At 42.2% G+C, this 23,455-nt stretch overlaps 1 protein-coding gene across 4 annotated transcripts in view; it reads left to right on the top strand.

Moving 5' to 3' along the window:
• Arhgef3 (Rho guanine nucleotide exchange factor 3) overlaps window positions 1-23,455 on the top strand; it is a 321,024-nt gene that overhangs the window by 148,727 nt on the left and 148,842 nt on the right. For all 4 annotated transcript variants that reach the window (XM_058582175.1, XM_046452866.2, XM_046452868.2 and 1 more), the window contains one exon: window positions 22,296-22,358. In XM_058582175.1, coding sequence (XP_058438158.1) covers window positions 22,296-22,358 — 63 coding nt within the window. The remainder of the gene's footprint in view (window positions 1-22,295; window positions 22,359-23,455) is intronic.

Genomic DNA, 23,455 nt, shown 5'->3' with positions numbered 1-23,455 from the left:
GCATACTGAAACATTAGCAAGGTACTTGGTCTATCCCAGTTTCTCTAAACCACCAGCTCTCTGCCTCCTTGAGGGTACATGCATCTTTGAGTATTCTTTTCAGAAAATTGCAAACAGTTGTGAATATTTCCATGCAGGATGACAGCACCAGGTGAATGGCTCTGCTCTGCTCTAATTATTCACTCCATTTCCTTTCCCCTCTCTTTCTCTCTCTCCCTTAAGAAATCAATCCAGTGGAAGGGATTTTTTTTGTGTTTGGGTGCTGCTGCCAGGTTCAGAGTCTGACTCATGTGAACTGCCCAATGAGTGTTTCTAAAAGGGCGAGACCACAAAGATGAAGGTATGGGTGCTATCTTGTTTACATGTGCTTAGGGTCACAGAACTTTCACCCTTGATGAGATAGGAAAACTCGTATTATCCAACTTCTCTAGTTGATAAGATTATGAAACTGAGACCCAGAGAGGTTAGTTCAGTTACCCAAAGGCTCACAGCTAATAATAACAATAAAATTAATGTTTTCCCCCAAAGCAGATAACTTATGCTCACATACAATTAGATACTCAGTGCCTTTTCAGAATACAGAGCCTATTCCGATGAGTTTTCTGGGTTGTGTGAGAAGTTTTCTTCTCTCTCATGTCTGAAACCAAAGATATGGATGACAGGAACATCTGTTTCATATCTCAACTTATAGAACCATTGTGGGGTGAGCTCCTTAGGGATCTTTCTCTGGATCTCTCCTTTCCAAGGTGCCTCTCCATGCTCATTTAAAGTTATGTATAGACCCTGCTGAGATGGGGACATTTGTGCCCAGGCCAGGTCAAAGGGTAGAAGGTGGAGTAGGGACAGAGCAGGGAAGCAATTTATTCCTGCAGGGTCCTGGAAATCTTATTTGGAGACATTAGTCTATTCTTAGTTCGAAGGCACTTTGTTCTCTGGTGCATTGTTTTAACAGCCACCAGGAAATCAATCCCTGCTCGGTCAGCGATGCCACTGCTTCCTGCCTGTGGCCGCCCAGGTGGGGAGTGTACTAGTTCGATTCAGGGCTAGTCCTTTGTCAGCAGGATCCCTGTAGCCCTTTCTCCTTTGTTGCCCAGCCTGTCTTCATGGAACAGGGAAGGGCGAGGAGGAAAGAGATGTCTTTCTTTCTTTCTCTCTCTCTCTCTCTTTTTTTTTTTTTTTGATGAGTCTATTTTTCTTTATAGCAATATTAACTGTAGTTATTTACTTGTTAAAAAGAAAAATGCTAAAATCTAGGTCTCAGCAGAGCACTGTGCCCTCTAGAACAGCATTGTTTAGTGGACCCAGAATGCAACCTACATGTCTATTTTAAATCCCCTAGTAGGCACATTAAAAGAAGTGAGAAAAACAGGAAAAATTAATTTTAATATATTTAGGTCACTGTACCTGAATATGAGCATTCCATCATGTAATTGGTATGGAAATTATTAAGTAGATATTTTACATTCTTTCTTTTCCCATACTAAGTCTTCCAGATCCAGTGTGCATCGTTTACTGAGAACACATCTCAGTGAGGACTAGGTGCATTTCAAGTGACCCTAAACCACATGTAGCTACCCCACAGGGCAGGTCTGGAGCGGCCCCTCCCATGAGAGCTTTCCACGATGATGGAATGTTTTATTTTATTTTATTTTTATTTGCTTGTTTGGTGCTGTAGATTGAACCCAGGGGCACTTTACCACTGAGCTACAGCCTTAGCCCTTTTCATTTTGATTTTGAAACATTCTCTCGATAAGTTTCTGAGGCTGGCCTTGAACTTGTCATCCTGCTGAGGCCTCCTGAGTTGCTGGGATTACAGGCATAGGCCACAGGCACCTAGCTTTGATGGAATGTTTTATACCTACTCTGTCTCAGAGACCATAAACCTACACAGGTGGCCAGTGAGCACTTGAAATGTGGCTAGCACAACTGAGGAGCTGAGTTTTTAATTTTACATATTTTTAATTAATTTAAAATGTAAATTTGAACAGACACATGTATCTAGTGGTACCATCTTGGACAACCCAATTATAGAGATTGGATCTTCTTAGAGAAATATTGATTGAAACTTGACACATATAATTTCTCACCTACCACATTGGCAGAGATTTTAAAGTTAGAACATTGGTGAGGGCAATAGACCCTTTCATGCATGGTCTCTGGGAGCAGAAACGAGACAAAGCTTTATGGAGGAAAATCTGGCAATACTTATCAATGAACCCAGCAGTTCCATTCCTGAATGTTAATTCCACAGTCCCTTGTACAGGTAGATGGTTTACATAAAAGGACATTTGTTGCAGCATGAGACTGACAATCCTATGCATGCATATTTTGGAAAATACAGTTAATTTTTACTTAAAGTAATTAAATTAATAAGTAATGTATTTATTTTTTACAATATGATTTAAATATATTTTTAAATATAATTTGTTTTTAAAATAGTATTTTAAATTGTTTTCAAATGTTGTTGATATCCATCTACATAACCCATATAAGCAAAAGCTCATTGCCCCCCCTCAAAAATTTTAAAAATCTGAAATGGTCTTGATAGGCAAGAACTATCAAGAACTGCTGGTCTAGAAGTAAGAATTGTGCCATGTGCTTGAATTCTTGTTGGATCACAAGAAAAGACAGCTAGCCCAGTGAATTGGATGGGGGAGCTGGGCTGGAGCTGATGTGTATCCAACTGCAAACACATGGCCTGGACAGATGTGTGGGAAAGAGGCAGCTTGGTTGATGGATTGGTTTTGACTTGACAGGAATGTTGGTGCATGTCCTGTACATTGTTTTCCTTCTAATGGACATTTCTTTAATTTCCAGTTCTTAACTGTTGTAAACATCTTGGACCTGTCTTCAGGTGCTCACAGAGGACAAGATGTAGCTCATAGTACCTCCCTAAAGGTGGAATGGCAAGCAGAACGCCGCACATACCTGCAGCTTGACTGGAAGCTGCTTCTTACTCCCTCATCTGGGGGTTTTCTCTTCAGCCTTGACTCAGAGCCCCTAGATCCTTACCACTTCCTATCATCACCTGATGTCACTCTTACAAAACTGAGGCTGTAGCGTGGCATCTCACTTGAACCTTTTCCCTACTGATACCCACCTTTGTTTGCCACCTTGGAGCATAAAATAGAAACTCTAAATTGTAGGCAATTCAGGAAGAGTCTTTGCCTTGAGGAAACTTGTGTTTCTCTCTTCCTCTTTTTTCCTTTCTCCCTCTCCCTCTGTGTGTTTCTATTTGTCTTTCTCTGTCTCTCTCTCTAGTCATTGTTCTTGGTAGTGTGTGCTGTGATTTGGGGCTGCTTGGGGTCCTTAATGAAGGCCTTGTTCTGTTGCCGACTGGGCTGATGTAAGCCAGCTTCTCTGGGCCGCTCACACGCCTGCCTAGGTGGGCCCTCCCTGCAGGCCTGTAGCTAGGGCCTCTTCCCCAGCCTGCAACCTGCACGCAGCCACACTGGGTCCTACATTCAGGAGTGCTGTATGCTTGGCTTAGTGCACTGCTGTAATTATCTTGTAAAACAGTAATTTTTGAACTGAGGTCCTCGTGTTTTCAGTTTGCTCTTGGTCTTGCAAATTATATAGCCAGTCTGACCTGAAGCATCTTTGTGTGTCAGACAAAAAAGAGTGTGGGAAAGAGAGGTGCAGCTCTGTGGGGGATGCTCTTCTTCTTGCTCTGTGAAAAGATGCCCTCCACCATGGTACCAGAGCCCTTTTGAATAAAACACTCATTTGCTGTCTTCATGCATTGCTTTTCTTTTTTCCCTTTTTCTCTCTCCTTCCTCCCTCCCTCCCTCCCCCCCTTCCTTCCTTCCTTCCTTCCTTCCTTCCTTCCTTCCTTCTCTCCTCCGCCCTCTATACACACTCTAACTATAGATCCTCATATTTATAGATTTCATATTTGTGAATGTGCCTAGTCTCTAAAATTTATATGTAACCCCAGGTCAGTACTTATAGCATTTTTGTGATCATTCACCAACATGTGCAAAGCAGTAAGAATCTGAGTCCCTCTGTGTGCATGTGTCCAGCTGAGGTGGAACCCCGTGACACGCTATCTTCGTGTTCCGGCTCTCCTGCTGCAAACAAATGTCCTTTCTGTAGTCTATATAGTGCTGTGCTTTCATATTTAAGTAGTTTTTGTTGGTGATTTCACTGTTCCAAATGGTCCCCCAGTGCAGCGCTGAGGTGCCTTGTGGTGTCCTTAAGCACAATTAGGCTGCGGTGTGCTTTCCAGAGAAAAGCACATCGCGTTGGATAAGCTTCCTTCAGGCACAGGTCCCGTATGATGCCATGAGTTCAATGGTAATGAATCAACAGTTCATACTCAATGAGGTATCCTGAGCAGAAACACATGTAACCCAGGTTATGTATTGATTAGCTGACAAATATTGCAGACACTTATCCCTGTAATTATAGAACATGGCTGTTATGAATACTGAGAGTCAACTGTATGTGCAGAGATATGTGTGTCTTTTCCTCTCCCTTACCCACTCTCCTTTTTACCTACTCTCTCTCTCTTTCTTCTCCTAATCCTTTGCTTTTGGGGGGCTGATTTCCTTGGTCGTTGATCCTTCTGTATTATCCTTCAGCCCTCAAGGGTGCCCACAGAAGGCCCTTTACTTGCTCATCCCCTCATTCGTTCCTCATTCAGTACACATCGGAGGGTCACCTTCTTTTTGCCATGCTCTGGGCTAGGCTAGGACTTGAACACACACCTTTATGTTAAAAAACATCACATACAGATAAGATTATTGCAGTCTGTGATTTTGAAGCAAATCAAGAATCTCAGAAACTATTTCTAAAAGTGCTTCCCATCCTCTGCCATTCTTGCCCACTTTTTTCCCCTACCCAGCAATCTTTTTGGCCACATGTTGTCCTAAAATGTTAGAAGGAAACTTTAGAGGCCACCTGATCCAACGCCCTCAGTTTACAGATAATGAGACTAAGATCCAGATAGGGAATGTGAAATGCCTGAGTCATGTAGGTAGTGTGAGGGCCTTAAAAAAAAAAAAAAAAACAGGTGACAACCCAGGTAATAATTGTTCACTGATTGTTCTGTTTTACAAGTAAGGATCAGGCAAGAAAAAGAGAGCATCAGTTATGATCTGGCAATGTCTGATAAAATATTCATGAAACAGATTTCTGCAAATTGTGTGCATTGTAATAAAGCTGAAGAAAAAAATATCTGAACAGAAGTTTAGAAAACAATCCAGGTTTAACTGTCTTTTTTTTTTTTTTTTATGGAAGCATTCCATATCTCTGGTCAGGGTGTCTAGATGTTTATACTAGATAGCAGGGTCTTTAAATTTCTCATTTGGGCTGAGCACAGTGGCATACACCTGTAATCCCAGTGGCTCAGGATGCTCAGGCAGGAGGATCGCGAGTTCAAAGCCACCTCAGAAACTTAGCAAGGCCCTAAGCAACTTAGTGAGACCCTGTCTCTAAATACAATATAAAAAAGAACTGGGGATGTGGCTCAGTGGTTGAGTGTCCCTAGGTTCAATACCTGGTACCAAAATAAATAAATAAATCTCTAATTTAGATGATTTCTATTATCAATATCTGTTGTAGCACATCTAAAAGTGGGCATCACGCCGGGCATAGTGGTGCACACCTGTAATCCTAGCAGCTCGGGGGCTGAGGCAGGAGGATCTCGAGTTCAAAGTCAGCCTCAGCAACAGTGAGGCACCAAGCAATTCAGTGAGACCCTATCTCTAAATAAAATACAAAGTAGGGCTGGGGACATGGCTCAGTGATCGAGTGCCCCTGAGTTCAATTCCTAGTACCAGCCCCCCAATAAAAATTTTTTTTTTTAAAAAGTGAGCATCACTTGGTCCTAGTCACACATACATAAATTTGCAAGCCCAGAGTGTGGCAAGAAGGTGGGGGAATCTACAAAGCCAATCAGGAAACAGATCCAGGAAGCCTACTTCCTGCCTGCTCCCCAAATCTAGCCACCACTCTTTCCCTCCTGAAAGGGGGAAGGAAGAAGGTTAAATAAAGATAATGTGCCCATCCTCAAACAAAGCATGGCTAACCTCTTTGGGTCTTCCAAGTACTCCCATTTCCTGTGGCTAAAGTTAGGCCTTTTAGATAGGAATTTCAGTTTTAATCCATGACTGGGCAGACAGAGGGTTACAGACCTCTCCATAAAGGACGGGAAAAAGGAGGAGTCCCTTTCCAGCCATCCCAGGGGAGAGCTGGGCCAGAGAGTTGCTTTTTTTTTTTTGTGCTTGTCATGAGCAGTAAAAATGCATGGCACAGTTACACCATTACTTTGTGTGATAATTACAAGAGAGAGCCTCCATCATGAAGTGTTTCTTAAACTTCACTCATCTGTGGCTCTGAACCTCAGAAAAGACAATAATTTTCTACCAAACAATGTATGTAGGTTTTCCTTATATTTCTCTTTAATGAAATGTTCATATTATAATGATAGAACTCTAGGATGCTTGCCATAAGTTGACTATAACTGTTAGGGTAAATAACATGCACTAAGCCATGTAATTAAATTCCAGCTAGATGCTGTGGCCTGGGCATCTTTGTGCCCCAAAAGATGGAGGTAGTTAAACATCAGAGGGGTGGTAAACAAGAACTAACCCCAATTTAAGCCTTTCTCCTTGACGGAGTCAGGAAGGACAATGAATTGGAAATGGAATAGCTTTGTTATTATGTGATCTGTTGCTATGTAAAGGCTGTTGTAGTGCCCCACCCATATGGCCTAGGTCTCTCTCCAGATGTCACCTGTAGGTTTCCCATCCATGCCTGTCTCTTCCTATGCCCTTCTTGGTTTTTTTTTTTTTTTTTTTTTGGTGGGGGGAGGTGGTTATCGCGGATTAAACTCAGGGATACTTGACCACTGAGCCACATTCCCAGCCCTATTTTGCATTTTATTTAGAGACGGGGTCTCACTGAGTTGCTTAGGATCTTGCCATTGCTGAGGCTGGCTTTGAACTTGAGATCCTCTTGCCTCAGCCCTTGAGCTTCTGGGATTACAGGTGTGCACCACTATGCCCGGTGTGATGCCCACTTTTAGGTGTGCTGTAACAGATATTGATAATAGGAATCATCTAAGTGAGAAATTTATTTGTTTATTTTGGTACCAGGGAATGAACCCAAGGATGCTCAACCACTGAGCCACATCCCCAGTTCTTTTTTATATTGTATTTAGAGACAAGGTCTTGCTAAATTGCTTAGTGCCTTGCTTTTGCTGAGGCTGGCTTTGAACTTGTGATCCTCCTGTCTCAGCCTCCGGAGCCACTGGGATTATAGGTGTGTGCCATGGCTCCCGGCTCTTCCTATGCACTTCTACCTGCAGGGCTTTCATCCAAGGCAGCTGACATCCTGGAGAGCCCCCTCTACCCCTGGGTTGGACACTTTTTCCTCCACACACTCAGGGAAGAAGGTTGGGTGTTGTCTGTACTCTCTCAGGGGGTCTCCAACAGGTTGAACTCCGGCTGGCCATGGCTGTAATCTGCTTGGTCCACACCCTTTATCACTTCCTTTCCCCTGTCTCACTTCCTCACTCCCACTGGTTCTTCCGAGGATCATCTCCCAAGTAAACTGTTTATACATGAATCTCCAGGGTCTGTGTTAGGGGAACCCCAAAGACACCTCATAAGCATACTGCACCAAAGAATGGTTTAAAAATGGATACATATAGTTAGATTGGAATGGAAGCCTCAGAATGAATTCACATTTGTATTTTTTCCCTACATCTACTGAGAGGGTCCAGAAACTGTGGCTTCTTAGCAGCAAAGAACAAAATTTAGAGCCCAGATGTTGGTTTCTAAATGCTATTCTGCACTAAAAAGACCCAGGGTTTTTGGAGAAAAGGCCAATTCCAAGGACTGGGGCAGGGAAGATACCAGAGGACTCTCAATAATTTTTTTAATACCAAATAGTAATGAAGTACTTTAAGAATGATGGATAGGTGAGCAAGCAGGACATACAAACCAGCTAGTAGGGCTCTCCCTGGCCAAGTCTGGAACAATCTGAGCACCAAAGTGAATAATGATAGTAATAACCACAGAATAAAATAGGAATCCATGAAAACCCACAGTGATAGAAATACAGTAGTCCTCTCTTATGCATTTGGGATATGGTCTGAGATCCCCACTGGATGCCTGAAATCATGGGTACTACCAGCCCTATATATACTGTGTCTTTTCCTATACACAGTCTACTACATGACTAATGAGGGAGTAGTACATACAGCATAGATACCCTGGACAAAGGGATAAGTCATATCCCAGTGAGGACAGAGTAGATGGTGTGAGATTTCATCAGAGTACCCAGAATGGTGTGTGACTTCAAACATGAAGTGTTTATTTCTGGAATTTTTGATTTCATATTTGGTCAACACAGGAAATTGAAACTAGGGAAAGTGAAACCATGGGTAAGGGGGTACTCCTAGAAATGGGGAAGTAAAGGGTGGTGAAGGGAGAGCTCTGCCATAAGGTAGAGCTAATTCACAAATAGGATGATGGAGTTAAAAAACCATCAGTACTGAAACTAGCATTTCATGGGGAATGAGCCACCCCTATAGTTTCAATTTGTTACTTACCAAAGGAAAAATAGCGAAATTTACAATGGAGACATGATGGGGATGTAGCTTAATGGTAGCATACTTGCCTGGTGTGTATGAGACCCTATGTTCTATCCCCAGTACTGGGGGGAAAAAGTGTACAATGGAGAAACTTTGAATTCAATAATCAAAGCTAATGTTACCAATATTGGGACAAACTGATATAAAATAGGATCCTCTGATGGAATGTACTAAGAAAGACATCGCACTTCTATCATGTTCCAGTGAAAAATGCACAACTTAACCTATTCTCCCATCACTCTAGTTGTTTTTAAATACATCACTTGAATCTAATCATGAAGAAACATTTAATAAGCCCACATTGAGGGAAGTTGTACAACATTACTGGCCTGTATTCTTCAAAATTGTCAAAATCAGCTGGGAATGTTGGCTCACACCTATAATCCCAGCGACTTGGGAGGCTGAGGCAGGAGGATGGCAAGTTCAAGGCCAGCCTCAGCAGTTGAGCTAGGGATGTAGCTCAGTGGTAGGGCAAAGCCTGGGGACTGTTCCAGATGAAGGGAGACTGAAGAATACACGACAACAAATACAAGGCAGCATCCTGAATCAGATTCTGGACCAGGAAGGCAATGACTATAAAATACATGATTGGGACAGTCCAGCATATTTTGAAAATGAACTGTGGATAAGTTGACATATTTTGTCAATGTTAAATTTCCTTCTTTTGATAATAATTACACTGTGTAAGAGGATGCTCTTGGAAAATACACACTGAAGTATTTTGGGGTTAAAGGGATATGAAGTCTGTAATTCATTCTCAAATAGGAAGAAATACTTTACATCCATATGTCTAGATAGATAAATGGGGAGATAAATAGGGATGAAATAACTGTAAAAAGATATAAGGAATCAGTGAATCTGGGTAAAGGGTTTTATCTTATTCTAGACTTACGCGAGCTTGTCTCTAAGTTTCAAATTGTATTAAAGTGTCCAAAGAAACAAAATGGGTTGGGTGTTGTGGCGCACACCTGTAATCCCAACTGGGATTGGGAGGCCAAGGCAGGAGGATTACAAGTTCAAAGCCAGCCTCAGCAACTTAGTGAGGCACTAAATAACTTAGCAAGACCCTGTTTATTAATAAAATATTTTTTAAAAAGGCCTGAGAATGTGACTCAATGCTTAAGTGCACTTAAGTATACTGCTGTAATTATCTTGTAATACAGTAATTTACCACACACACACACACAAAAGTAAAACAAAATAAATGCACAAATTCACAAACGACCTAAGCACTCTGACCTGTGCAAGAAAAAGGCCTATGTCCCTTTGCTCCTGTTTGGGCATCCAGTATCCTCTTGCTGCCCAACCCTAGGGGGCAGCAGCCCCTCTTGTGCTTTCAATCCTTCAGGCTCCCTTGAGGCAGCAGTTGGTCCAGACACTTCCGCAGCATAATTCCTTAGGCCCGAGAAGATAATTTAAGGATTATTTGATCAAAAATAGCTCTCTTCTAAACAAAACTGGAAATTCTCACAAGAGATTGGCTGTTTATCCTTAAAGATTTTCCTCTCCTTCAGTAGGAAAAAACAAAAAAAAAAACCATAAGGAAAGTAACTGAAGCAATGAATGCCCTTCCCTCAAAGCAATGGACCCACCTGTGCCAACAACCAACATCTCAGTGTGGCTCCTCCATGTGCTGCCTCTGGAGGGGCCAGAGCTTCGGGAACAAGCCTGGGCTGTGCCTGTGGCAAGGTCCTCTCCAGCCAGATCCCATTCAGTGCAGGAGGCCACCAGTCTTCAGAGCTGTGGTGACTCACTTTAGAGCAATGCCCCTGGCAACAGTCTGCAGAGAAAACACTCAGAACAAGAGCACAAAAGCGGTTACCATTTCTGAGGCACCATCTGTAAAGATGTCAACTGTGATTACAGGGGCATTTTCCTCCTGCAGCTGCCTTTGAAAACGGAGGAGGGGCTCACCGCAACCCCAAATTACAGGGAGGGAGGCAAAGGACCCCTGAACACCAGGGACATGCAGGTATTCAGAGCATCCCTTCTTCACTGGCACCATCATGTCCTGTCAAGTTTTGAGTCAAAAACAAAAGTTGTGGTGAGCCACAAATGGGCTGCAGAGAAGAGACGAGTTCTGTGCTGCCTTTTCTAATCCCGAATCTTTGCTTCAAAGTCCATTCCAACCACGTATATCCTGAAGTCTGAAACCAAGGCCTGGATTTTGCAAAAATCAAAGCATATTTATCCAGCGTCTAATCCATTTCCCAGGAAATGGGTGTTTTACTAAGACATAGAATTCTTTCATGTTCAAAACTTTCCTGGACCTTGGTGAAGCCTGACCAGTGCAAAGAAAAAACTCAACAACGCTTGCTGACTGAATACATGTGAACAAATGAACCCATTTGCTTACCAAATAGCAAATATAAAGCTGTAGAATTTCTCTTTTTAGGAAGACTAAATGCCGAGAAGTATTGACCATGAGATACCATTATTTTTTATACTGGAGTCCCCAGTATTTTTGAATTTTGATGATGAAAAAACAGGAGACTCAAATAAATAATTTCCCTATATGCCTTAATTCATTTGACAGATTTTATTGAGTACCTACTATATGCTAGGCACTGTGCCAACTGGCACAGGCATTGGTTAAATGCTATCAGAAAGAATATGGTCAAGTATGTCCAGGTGATTCTAATGTACAACAGAGACTTGAGACGATACCTCAGAGTTGTGCCTCTAAGCTTTAGGAGGTTTGAATGTTTGACAAATTCAATCCATCACAGATTGAAGGCTCCTTCCAGTGGCAATAACTCCCCAGCATTTCTGGCATATAAAAAGGTAAGGTGTGCAGGGTATTTGGGCCAATGGTATCTATTATACAAGTAGCTGATCTTTTTTTAATTTTATTTTTTTAGTTGTAGATGGACACAATATCTTTATTTTATTTATTTATTTTTATGTGGTGCTGAGGATCGAACCCAGTGTCTCACAAGTGCAAAGCAAGCGCTCTACCACTGAGCCACAGCACCAGTCCCACAAGTAGCTGATCTTATATGAAATATTGGCTCGGTTCAAATATGCATAGAGTGGTCTTAGGTCATTTAAACTCTTTAAACCTCAGTTTTCTTATGTGTTATAACTTCTTTGTACAGCAATCATTATTGGAAGTATTAGATGAAAAGCACCCCAGAATGCTGTATGTTTGTTTTTTAGGGTTTTTTTTGGGGGGGTGCTTATCTTCTGAGACACATACCCAGCCCTTTCTAATATTTTACTTAGAGATAGGGTCTCACTAAGTTGTTTAGGATCTCACAAAGTTGCTGAGGCTGGCCTTGAACTTGAGATTCCCCCTGCCTCAGCCTCCGAAACTGCTGGAATTACAGGCCTGCACCACTGCGCCCAGCAATGCTATCTATATTGGACAGTTTTATATCCCAGCAGGAGGAAGGAGGGAGGGAGAGAAGGGGCTACCTTAAACTGCCAGAATCTACCATAAAGAAACCAGACTTCAGCCACTCAGATGTGTGTTCTAGTATGGTAGACAATCCCAAATGGTTCTGCAAAGGAACCGTTTGTTTATTTAAAGGAAAGTCCAGATCTGCAGGGCAACTCAGTGTTCTTCTCTATTTTGTGTGGCAAATGGTGCCACAGGGTCAATGTTCCAGACACCAGTAGCTGAAGAAAGACTGGCTCTCCCTAGGGTTAAAGGTCAGCTTCTTGGCACTGCTTCTGAGCCCAGGAGCAGTACCAGCACTGGGGTCATCTTTAGAGAAGAGAAAGCAGGAACATAAACCAGGTGTGAGTGCAGGTCTAGAAACCATCCTGTCAACTCAGGCTTCTAGGGTCCTTGTGGATGATGAGCAGGTTCACATCTGAATTCTGCAGCTGAATAGCCCAGGTCATTTGGCTACGTGGAGTAATTCTCTAGAAATTGAACCATTATTTGAATATCCCCTAAACCACACACACACACACACACACACACACACACGCACACACGAATTATATGTTTGTTGAAATGACTCAAAGCCATTCCCACAGTGAAGAATTTTAATAAATAGGAGTTTGTTGCAATGTTTAAAAAAAAAAAAAAGCAAACAGCAAACGAACAAAAGAGGGTCAGAGAAACACCAGTGATAAAAGTGTTATAAATCAAAGATTGTGATTAATCCAATTTAGTGCACCCAAGAACCAGAAGAAAAAATATATAATTATAGTAATTTAGAAGGCCTTGGAGAAAGTGCTCTGGTTAACTCAATTTCATGTTTCTTGTCACATCCCATTGTTGAAAATCTTTGTGGATACGAACCCCTTCTACTTAGATCAGTGCCTGCATGGGTTGTTCTGGGACAGTCTTTCTGAGATGAGTACTTGTCAGCTCTCTACCCTGGGTAGACAAGCTCCCTGCCTCTTCTCTGTTCTTCCAGCCTGAGTGTTTTTATGGGGAGCAGTAGTCTGTGTTGGGTGAATGACAGAGTGAACCCCAATGTTCATGGGGGTTGGCTGGATTTCCCCCTCCTTGCACACACTTGCTTGGATGCTCTTTTCTTCCCAGGGGAGAGGAAGGCTCAGCCTATCTCATTTCTGCTTCCAAACAAGTAAAGAGCCAGGTGCCCTGTGGCTAAAATCACAGTAGGGGCTTTACCTATTTTCTCAAAATCAAGTTAATGAGTAGACTTGTAGACACTTGAGTTATTTCCTCCATGATTTTTCTCCTTGGCTCCTGAACTTGTTGTTATTGCTGCTGTTGTTACTTATACTAATAATAGGATTGCCTAGTTCCTGAGTGCCAGATTGTGTTGATCATTTACCCATGGCAATCTTCTGAGCTCTCACGACCACTGTAGGAGGTGGCACATTAGTGTCCCCATTGTATAGATAAGGAAACTGAGGTTCAGAGAGGTGAGGAAATATGCTGAAATTTCCATAACAAATAAGTAGCAAAACTGAGATGTAAACTCACCCAATCTGTTGTTAGCACCTGTCTGGCATCTGGGCACATAACGGCATGTCATGTTAGTGGAAATTAATTTACAAGTAGGTTAGAGAGCACCATGATTACCAGATTCTCTACCCTGTGAACAGATTGAACAATCTAGAGAAAAGGAGTAGGGTTCCAGGATGCTGGGAAAGGGAGGGCATCTTTAAAATAGGGAGAACTGGGCTCAGTGGTACACATCTATAATCCCAGAGTCTCAGAAGCCTGAGGCAGGAGGATCATGAGTTCAAGACTAGCCTCAGCCATTTAGTGAGGCCCTAAGGAACTTAGTGAGACCCTGTCTCTATATAAAATATAAAAAGGGCTGGGGATGTGGCTTAGTAATTAAGAACCCTTGGGTTCAATCCCCAGTACCAAAAATAAAAATAAAATAGGGAGAAGAAAAACTCTGTGTTCAAAATGGACTAGAGTCCCCTCTCAATTCTGCTTATCCCTGGAGAAAAACAAAATGTGGGTCTTCTTCCCTGCTCAAATGTAGGTTTATTGAGTGGAGTTCCAGCTAAGGGCAAGTACAAGAACACAAAATCCTTTTGCTAATCTCTCCCCAAAGAAGGCGCAGATGAAAGGCAGGTCCTCAAAGCCTCTGAAGCCACCAAAGCTGTTTGCCAGCGAAGACATAAATCAAAAGAGTTCAAGATCTGGTTTGAATTTAATAATTATAAATGACTAATCAGGGACCATTTACTGCCGAGTTGGGAGCTGCACTGTCTCTATCAGTGTGTTTCTGCTGCTCTGGTCACCTGGTTATTAAATAGAAAAGCCCTGTGATTTAATAACAGGGTTGTTCTGACACTAATCAATTCAATCTCAGCTGTTTGAAATTAAGTCAGGCTTGCATTTGCCCTCGTCTCTGTGACAGAGGTGGGAAGGAGGCACTGCATAGGAAACTGATGGTATCCAGGGGCCATCTGTGTGCAACCTTCTGGGGCTTGGTAGTCAGAGAAGCCTCAGGTCTCCTATCCATCTTCTTGCAGGATTCCCCTGCCTCTCCTATCTACCTTACCTGCCACTCTGTGTCAAACAGTAACAAAACAGTTATGCCAACAGAGATAGTGGTAGTAGTAAGAATTAAGGTAATGACCACAGTAGCAATAATTACCATTTTTAAAAATCTCTCACTGTATGCCCAGCCCTGTTCTAAATATGTCATGTCTTTTAAATCCTTGAAATATAACTGTGATGGAAAAAATAAATTTTATATGTGTATTGCATAGATACTGGTATATCCCACAAATCTAGAACCTGCTTAGTTCAAAATAGATCCTCAATAAATGTTTATTGAGAAATTAAAGGACTAAAGTAACCTGTTCTAGGTCACACCAAGTAGCAAATGGTAGAGCTGATTTTTTTTAAAAAAAAAAAAAAAGAGAGAGAGAATTTTAATATTTATTTTTTAGTTTTCGGCGGACACAACATGTTTATTTGTATGTGGTGCTGAGGATCGAACCCAGGCTGCACGCATGCCAGGCGAGCGTGCTACCGCTTGAGCCACATCCCCAGCCCTAGAGCTGGATTTTGAACTCGGGCATCTCTCATTTGTTCCTCATTTCCTTGAGATATGTTAGGTGAATGCCTTGCGAACCTTTATGTGTGTATGTGTGCATTATATGTATATATACATACTTATATGCATATATAAATATGTATGTATTCATCTGGGTGTGTGTATATCTCTCTTCATATGTGTGTGTGTGTGTGTGTGTGTGTATACACAGTGCTAGGGATCAAACTGTGTTCTTGAGCATGCTAGGCCAGTAGCACTCCATCATTGACTGATACCCTTAGTCCCCTTAGTCCCTAGAGCCTATATATATATATATATCACATATGTATATAACAATATACATATATGCGCATATATATACACACATATATGCATATATATGTATATATAATTTTAATTTTTTTCAGTACTGGGAATTGAACCCAGGGATGCTTTACCACTGAGCTATATCCTCAGCTCTTTTTATTTTTTATTTTGAGATAAAATAAAAACTTGCTGAGGCTGGCTTCCACTTGCAATCCTCCTGCCTCATTGGTCTCCTGAGTTGCTGGTGTTACAGGCATACACACACTCACACGAGCACACACACACATTGTTTTAAATAAATATTTAAATGCATTTATATCATTTTAATATATTAATTCAAAGGAAACCACATATTGTTTTTGCATAATATATAAAGGGAAATACTATCATATGACAGAAAGTCCACTGTTTGGCAGTCAGGCTGGCCTAATGATAGGGAGTGGCCAGCATTCACTGTCATTGTGTCCTTGAGCAGGTCACTAAAGTCTTTCTGCCCTACAGCATCCCTTTGTTTTCAAGGACACTACAGTGTTTAAATGGAGTCATGGAGAAACTTAATGGAGCGCTCCTCTGGCTCATAGCAGATGCCCAGTTCCAGCATCTGTTTCCCTCTGATTGTGTATTGAAAGGCACCTTGTGATTCTCCTTTGATCCTGAGGCTCGAAACCTTAAAGGATTCCAAGATTTGGGTTCTGAGAGAATTGAAGCCAAGCCAGTAAGGAGAAGATATTCAGGCGTGGAATGGGGCTTGCTTTTCTGAGAAGCCACAGTGGTAAATATTGAGTCAGTGTTCATTGCATAGTCTTCCCCAGAACAGCAGAAAAAGCTGTTTGTTCATGGACCATTTACTAATGAGATTTAGATGGCAGCCTTGTGCTGTCAGCAGGTAGCCCAAGCCTAAAACCTGAGAGCCTCAGAGGAGCCCAGGGAACAATAATGCATCATGTAAGTGGGTCAAAAGGCTGAAGTGTGAAGGCTGATGGTCTCGAGGCTGCAGGGTGATATGATCAATAATAAGTTTCCAGTGAAGGTCACCTGATCCCCCAGGGATACCCACACCACTTCGAAACCTCATATTTGATACTGCACAGGGACCTCATCAATTATGCATTAACAAAGGGGCCTTCAAGTTTTTTTTTTTTTTTTTTTTTTTATTGGAGAAGCATGAGAGGGTTTTCTAAGCTCTTCTAGAAGGTGTCTCCATGCAGTATGTAGCCTGCAGAGTTAAGAATTCAGATGCTCCACTCAGGCCCATTGTTCACAAACTGTCCTCTGTCTCTGCCCTTCCTTCTGATCCCAGGTAGGTATGTATTTTGGGACCGAGAGCTTGGGTGCCCATTGTGGTCATTTATGTTTTTGATGGCTGGATTTCGTTTCCTCCGAGATGTTGTCAGTCTTAGGTTACATGTTCCTAAAGCCCAGAGACTGAGCGCTCCTGATGTGAGAACCAGGACATGGATAGGTCCATAGGTCAGGGATGTCTTGCCTTGAACATATGTGGTATTCCTTCTGGTAGGAGACATGGAACTTGCCCAATGCCCCACTCAGACCAAGCTCTGAGATGCCATGGTTTCCTTTCACATTTCTACATATTTTAAGGAAAACCAATGCCCCCACTGGTGAGAGAAATGCTTTTTCTTGTTTAAAAAGCAAGAATCTGAGCTTCAACTAGCAGCTTTTAAATCTCCAAGGAAATTTGAGGTTGACAGATTTTAGCCTTCTGTGACCTTTGCTTTTGAGGTTTTGATTTAATTTTGGGAGCCAGGTAGTTAGCGGAAGCAAAGGGTGACACCTCAAGAACACTGGCCCCCTTTATTCATTCTTTATTTTAGTCACCCGTTCGGAAATTATTCACTGACCTACTAGTCTGCACAGGGCACAAGAAGGGGGGCCAGTGCGATGGGGGGTAAAGTTTGCTGAAATCAGAGAGCTCAGGCTCTAGCAATTATTGGGCTCACCCCAGGTGCTTTGTTTTCATGGTTGAAAGGGAAGTGGACTGTGCATTTGCTTCAGTAAACTTGACATGAATAACAAGGTGCGTCCTTGGCTTCTCAGAGTATCTGGGAACCTGTCAGACTGAGTGTGTAAAAGCACAGTTCATACGTAGTGGCCTTCCTGCCTAGGCACTCCCCCAGGTACCCTGTCCATGTTTTCTCATGTGCAGAGGAAGTAAAATGGCTGTGACCTGATAGCAGGCAGTGATAACCTGAAAAACTAGAAAGGACCACAAAATCAACAGAGAGCTGTGGTCTTCAAGGTCAATACTCTAGTAGAATAAAAGTTCTAAAAGTGCCCCCTCCTACTTTCCTCATGTTAAACTCCTTCTTACACATCCTCTGTGGGTACTACAGATGTGCTTGCCCAGACCACAGAGCTTGGAGTCAGACAGACCTAGGTTTGAATCCAGGCTGTACCTCTTGCTAATTAGAAAGCCTTGGGTGAGTTCCTGCCCCTCTCTGAGCCTCTTTCTCTCCTTCTGTAGAACAGAGATAATACCGGTTCCTGCCTAGCTCATGAGATGGGCATGACAATCAAATGACATATAGGTATTTAGCTCTGGGAGTAACATATAGTGAATATTTAATAGGCTAAAACTACAATGTTATCATTCTGATTATTATCATGATTACTGTGGTAAAAATTTGAAATGAGTGCAGTGTCCTGCAGCACCTCTGCTTTCTGAGATCTTGCTTGTCCATGTCTTTGTAGTTTGTTTCCGCGTGGTGGTTTTTGTCCTGTAGATCATTGGCATGAGTTCAGTTTCCCAATATTTTAGAAATTTCCAGTTCCTGGGTGGGGAATGCAGTGTCTGCATGTGGCTTGTTCAACCGCATGTCCTTCATCACCAGACTGAGCCAGCCTGGCTGCTGGGTGCCCACTTAATCCCTTCTGATTTCTCCACCTAGTTTTCTCTGGAGTGGGGTGAGTGGTAAAGAAGACAAGCTTCTCAAAAGGAGCAGGACCAAGGGTATCAACCAAAAAAAAAAATTAAGAAATACTATTTTGGTTGGGCACAGTGGCATACATCTGTAACTCCAGAGACCTGGGAGGCTAAGGTAGGAGGTTCACAAGTTTGAGATCAGCCTCAGCAACTTAGCAAGGCCCTGAGTAATGTAGTAAGACCCTGTCTCATTAAAAAAAAAAAAAAAAAAGACTGGGGATGCAGATCAGTGGTAAAGTGTCCCAGGTTCAAAGCCCCGGCAGCACCCACAAATGATACTAATTTGGGAGAAGTTGGCCATGTACCAAATACAGAACCAGCATCTGGGAATATGATCATGACAGACCATATCCTGCCTTCATTGACTAAGATCTCATGAAAAGCTGGCTGTGGTGGCTCACGTCTGTAATCCCAGCAACTCAGGAGGCTGAGGCAGGAGGATCACAAGTTCAAAGCCATCCTCAACAACTTGGCGAGGCACTTAGCAACTCAGTGAGAATCTAATCTGTCTCTAAATAAAATACAAAAAGAAAAGGGCTGGGGATGTGTGGTCCAGTGGTTAAGTGCCCCTGGGTTCAACCCCAGTACCAAAGGAAAAAAAAAAAAAGATCTTGTGTCAACCAAAAACCAGAATAAGATTATCTATCTGATCTCTGTCTCAGCACCTTATCTGATTCATTCACAGGACAGATTATATTATGTAATTTTCTTCCTCCCTGTTGCCCTCCTTCCCTCCCTCCCTCTCTCTCTCTCTTTTTTTTCTTTTCAGTACTAGGATTTATTCCAGCACACTCTACCACCAAGCTACATCCCAGACCTTTTTTATTTTTTATCTTGAGACAGGGTCTTGTTGAGTTACCCAGGCTGACCTCCAACTTGCCATTTTCCTGCCTCAGCCTCCTGAGTTACAGGGACTACAGGCACACACCACCACACTCAGCTATTTTGTTTTCCTTTGACTCCCAATTAGAGTGAAGGGAACCTGCGTGCCTGGCTCATTCACTGCTGTATTCTAGGACCCAGAGCAGCCCTTGCACAAAAAGTACCCAGTGAACTTAGAGCAAATAAACAACGACTAAGCAATGCTTTGTGAAATTTTTGCTTCAAGCTCAAGAGTTTAAGCCTCAGATTTCTTCTTTGTTACTAGCAGTGGTCAGCCACTACCATGTGTAATGAAAATTGACAAGAAAATCCATTCTCTCAATCCATACAGCTTTTATTTTTTAAAATGTGTGGGTTTCTTGAGATCATTCTATTCCAGATTAACCAGCTGTGGCTTAATTAAAAAGGCCCCTAGAGGATATTTGTCTTCTAGACTTGACACTTGAAGCAGGTGGAAGTTTCTGGCTGGAGCTGCTTTGGGGGTGGTGTGAGGCTGGGTTTGAGCGCTGGGTAATATATTGAGCTGGTCTGAAGCGGGCTGCCTGGCTGTGAGAAGAGATTCTTATTCCCTCTTCTTCACCAGCGAAACAGGCTCCTCTCAACTCCATAGCAGCTCAAGGCAAGAGAAGCCTGACTCCAGAAGGTCCTGGGTGATTCTAGGCAGCAGGACCACCTGCCTTTTCCCTGGCACTTGTGTATTGCTAATTGATGGCTGCATTCTCCAGCCTACTCTGCTGTGTGATCCTTGTTAACAGGGCACTCCAGGCAGATGCTCCCAGACATTCCAGGGGGTAAGTGAGACATGACCTATTTGCCTCACATGCTTTAAGCAGCATGAGTGCCCCAAAATTTAGAATCCTGAATTCAGAGTGTTATGCTATGGCTATGTGATAGCAAATTGCTTATATCTTCCCACCTTAGTTTATTTACCTGTAAAACGGGAACTGCCTCTTACCATATCTCCCTCAAAAGAATCACCATATAAGCTGCGCGTGGTGACATGCATCTACAGCCCAGCAAGAGACTCAGACAGGAGGATCACCTGAGCCCTCAAGCTCAAGGGCAGCTGGGTAACATAGCTACACCCCCATCTCAAAAAAAAAAAAAATCTCACCATATAAAATAAGGCAGTGAATTGGTTTCCCTGAAACCACAGTGCTGTTTTTAATTGTACCTAGATGATGAATCAAGGGCCAGGCCTCTGTACAAACACGAAGCATCCTCAGATATGGGCAAATATACATGGGGTGGTTGTCAGCAAGTTCCCAAGTCTCTTCTGAAAGAACTCAAGTGGAGTATTTGACTTCCTAAGTGTGCTTGGTGAGCCAGGTATGGGGGCACATGCCTGTAATCTAATCCATGCTGGAGGATCACAAGTTTGAGGCCAACTTCAGCAACTTAGCAAGACCCTATTCGAAATAAGAAGGGCTGGGGTAAAGTGTCCCTGGATTTGATTCCCAGTATGATTGGGGGGGAGGGGTGTCACTTGGTGAATTTGTTAATGTAGATGCCCAAAATGGTGGCACCCTGCACTACTGCTTCAGTGGAAAACTTATAGGATCCCAAACTTCACAGTTCTGGATAGAACTGTGTTCACCTTTGAGAGTTTAAATATCTAGGTAGCTGGCTATATAAAGAGAGGCCTCAGTCCTTTCCCCATCTTCATCTGGCAGAATCTTATTCATCCTTTAGGCCTATTTAAATACTTCCTCCCCTATCATTGTGCTAGAGTCCTCCAGCCCACACTTTGAGCACCTACTGTGTACCACGCACTCTACTAAGCACTAGAGTGCATTACTGTTTTTACTCCTCTCTAAGAATAGAGTTGCCGTTATCACCCCCATCCCCCAAGTATACACACCTTGGAGTTGAGGAAGGGAATCAGAGGAGTGAAGTGACTTTCCCTAAAATGTTTGAATCTTATTCATTACAGTTCATGATATTCCATCTCTTCTACATTAATGTGAGTTCCTTAACCTCGGGAGTTGCCAACCTGTGTTCCTGGGAGCAAACACAGAGACTGGCATACAGCAGATGTTTAACAAACCTTTGCTGAATTGAAGTGGAAATGAGCAGTTCTGTTAGCTGCCTCAGGGTTCTGATAGAGAAGGAAGCAGTGGGATTCTTTGGGGGTCAAAAACCCAGATGTCTCTGGACTTTCCCATAGCTTCACGTCACCAATTCTGATCTTTTGGTTGCTTTCTTGCAAGTAGCATCAATAGACTTTAACAAGTCCCACTTTAGGGACAGACACAAGAAAACAATGACCTGATCAGTTGAGCTGGGGATGCTAAAGAAAGGTGAATATATCTTTGATGGACTTTCTTATGATATATGGATGGAATTTCTTTTCTTTTTATAAAGGGGAAAATATTTTTCTGTATCTGACTGAGCCATAAGCCCTGGCCATAAACTTATAAATTCATTTCAGATATAATTATCTTTAGTTCAATAACTACTTTTCTGGGGGCTGGGGTTGTGGCTCAGCTGTAGAGTGCTCACCTGGGTTTGAGCCTCAACACCACATAAAAATAAATAAATAAAACAAAGGTAATGAGTCCAACTACAACTAAAAAATAAATATTTAAAAAAAAATAACGACTTTTCTGAATCTCAGTTTTTATGACTATAAAATGGGAAGATTAGAGAAGACATCTAAGGTTCTCTCCAGCATCAAGGTTCTGTGATTGCATTAGAACATTGGACAGGTTGAGAACAGACACTTAAATTACCCAAGTACAAAGCAGTTCTGAAAATGGAATATCTTTAAGTGAATTAGATTTTCTTTCCAGTATAGTTGTTTCTCCAAGTTAGTCAGAATTTGACCCTGGTATCTATGAATGTTTTATGGAGACATATAGAAAAAAAAAAAAGAAAAGAAAAAAGAGACTATAGCAGCATGAACAAGACTAATAATGAAAAATGATTATCCTAGAGCTTAATAGCTTCCCATAATTCTTAGAACTGTTCATTTACATAGTCCCGTTAAAGTTTTGTGGCAGTGTGGTGGAAATGATAAGGTTTGCATATGATATTGGATTGCTTGCTTGCTTTCCTGAATCAAAACCATAATCCCTGTTTACATTTAAACTTTGTTTTATTGTTTGTTTTGCAGCGGAAACGGAAGCAGAGCGCCCAAGATGAAGACGCTGTTAGCCTTTGCAGCCTCGACATAAGTGTAAGTGCAGTCCTTTCTGCTTCCCATGTCCCTTCTCTGGTCATTATTTGTTAATATGCTGTGTACCTTTTTGAAGTGGGCTTCCCTGGTCCAATATGGAAGTTGTAACCCAGGGAAATAAAATTTTTTTTTCTTTTTACTGGAGAAAGTTGTGTGGTCAACTTAAACTTCCAGGCTAAGTTCTTCAAAGCCTGTGTCTTTTCTTTCATAAAATGGAGTACAAACTTAGTGCATCTGGGTAAAATCTAGATGAATCCTGCTGTGCTGTTATAGAGGCTGGTTCAAGAAGATGAACCAGATGTTTGCCCCTTTGTGAGGAAGTTAGTGGCTTGGCCCAACTCAGGCAGCCGGATGGCCCAAAGGCTGGAAGAGAACTCCAGCAACATGATGGAGTGGATGACTTTGGAGTCAGTAGATCTTAGTCTGAATTAGGATTCTATACTTAACCATTTGTGTGGCATGTTTTCTTGTTTGGCAAATAAGCATGAAAAGACTTCACCTGGAGCTGGGTCTATAGCTCAGTGGTAGAGTGCTTACCTAGCATGTGTGAGGCACTGGGTTCGGTCCTCAGTACCATGTAAAAATAAATGAAATAAAGGTATTGTGCCCATGTACAACTAAAAAAATTAATTATTTAATTTATTTTAAAAAAGACTTCATCTAACACAAGTTTTTGTTAGTTGAATAAAACAATGAAAGAATACCAAGCACCTACTAGGTACCTATCAACATTAGCCTTATCGTGTTTTTCTTTGAAAGCAAAGGTTTGGAAAAGAGGCTTGAGGGACTGTGTGGTTGAATGCTGGTAATCATAGAGGTGAAAAGCTTCCTTGAAATTTTCAGGCCTTGGAGGCTTAATTTCAGCAGCTTCCTGTGCACGACCTCTTTGCTTCCCTCTAATGCAACTGGGAAGCCTCCCTGGGCCTCCAAGGCTCTCATTATCCAGGGTGAGTGGGCAGGTGGGTAGGAACTCAAGCCTTTCCTGGGTTCCTCCTGTCCCCTCGTCTATGTATTTTTTACACTTTATTGGGGTTTCACTATCTCGCATTGTATGAACTCCTCTGACTTTAGGCCCAATGTCTCTCTCTTCTACAGAG

This window comes from Marmota monax, unplaced genomic scaffold, assembly GCF_021218885.2.
Source record: "Marmota monax isolate L192 unplaced genomic scaffold, Marmota_monax_Labrador192_F-V1.1 WCK01_AAM20220418_F8-fsc00042, whole genome shotgun sequence".
NCBI lineage: Eukaryota > Metazoa > Chordata > Mammalia > Rodentia > Sciuridae > Marmota > Marmota monax.
The sequence above is the reverse complement of the archived record's forward strand: the minus strand, read 5'-3'. Positions and strand labels throughout refer to the sequence as shown.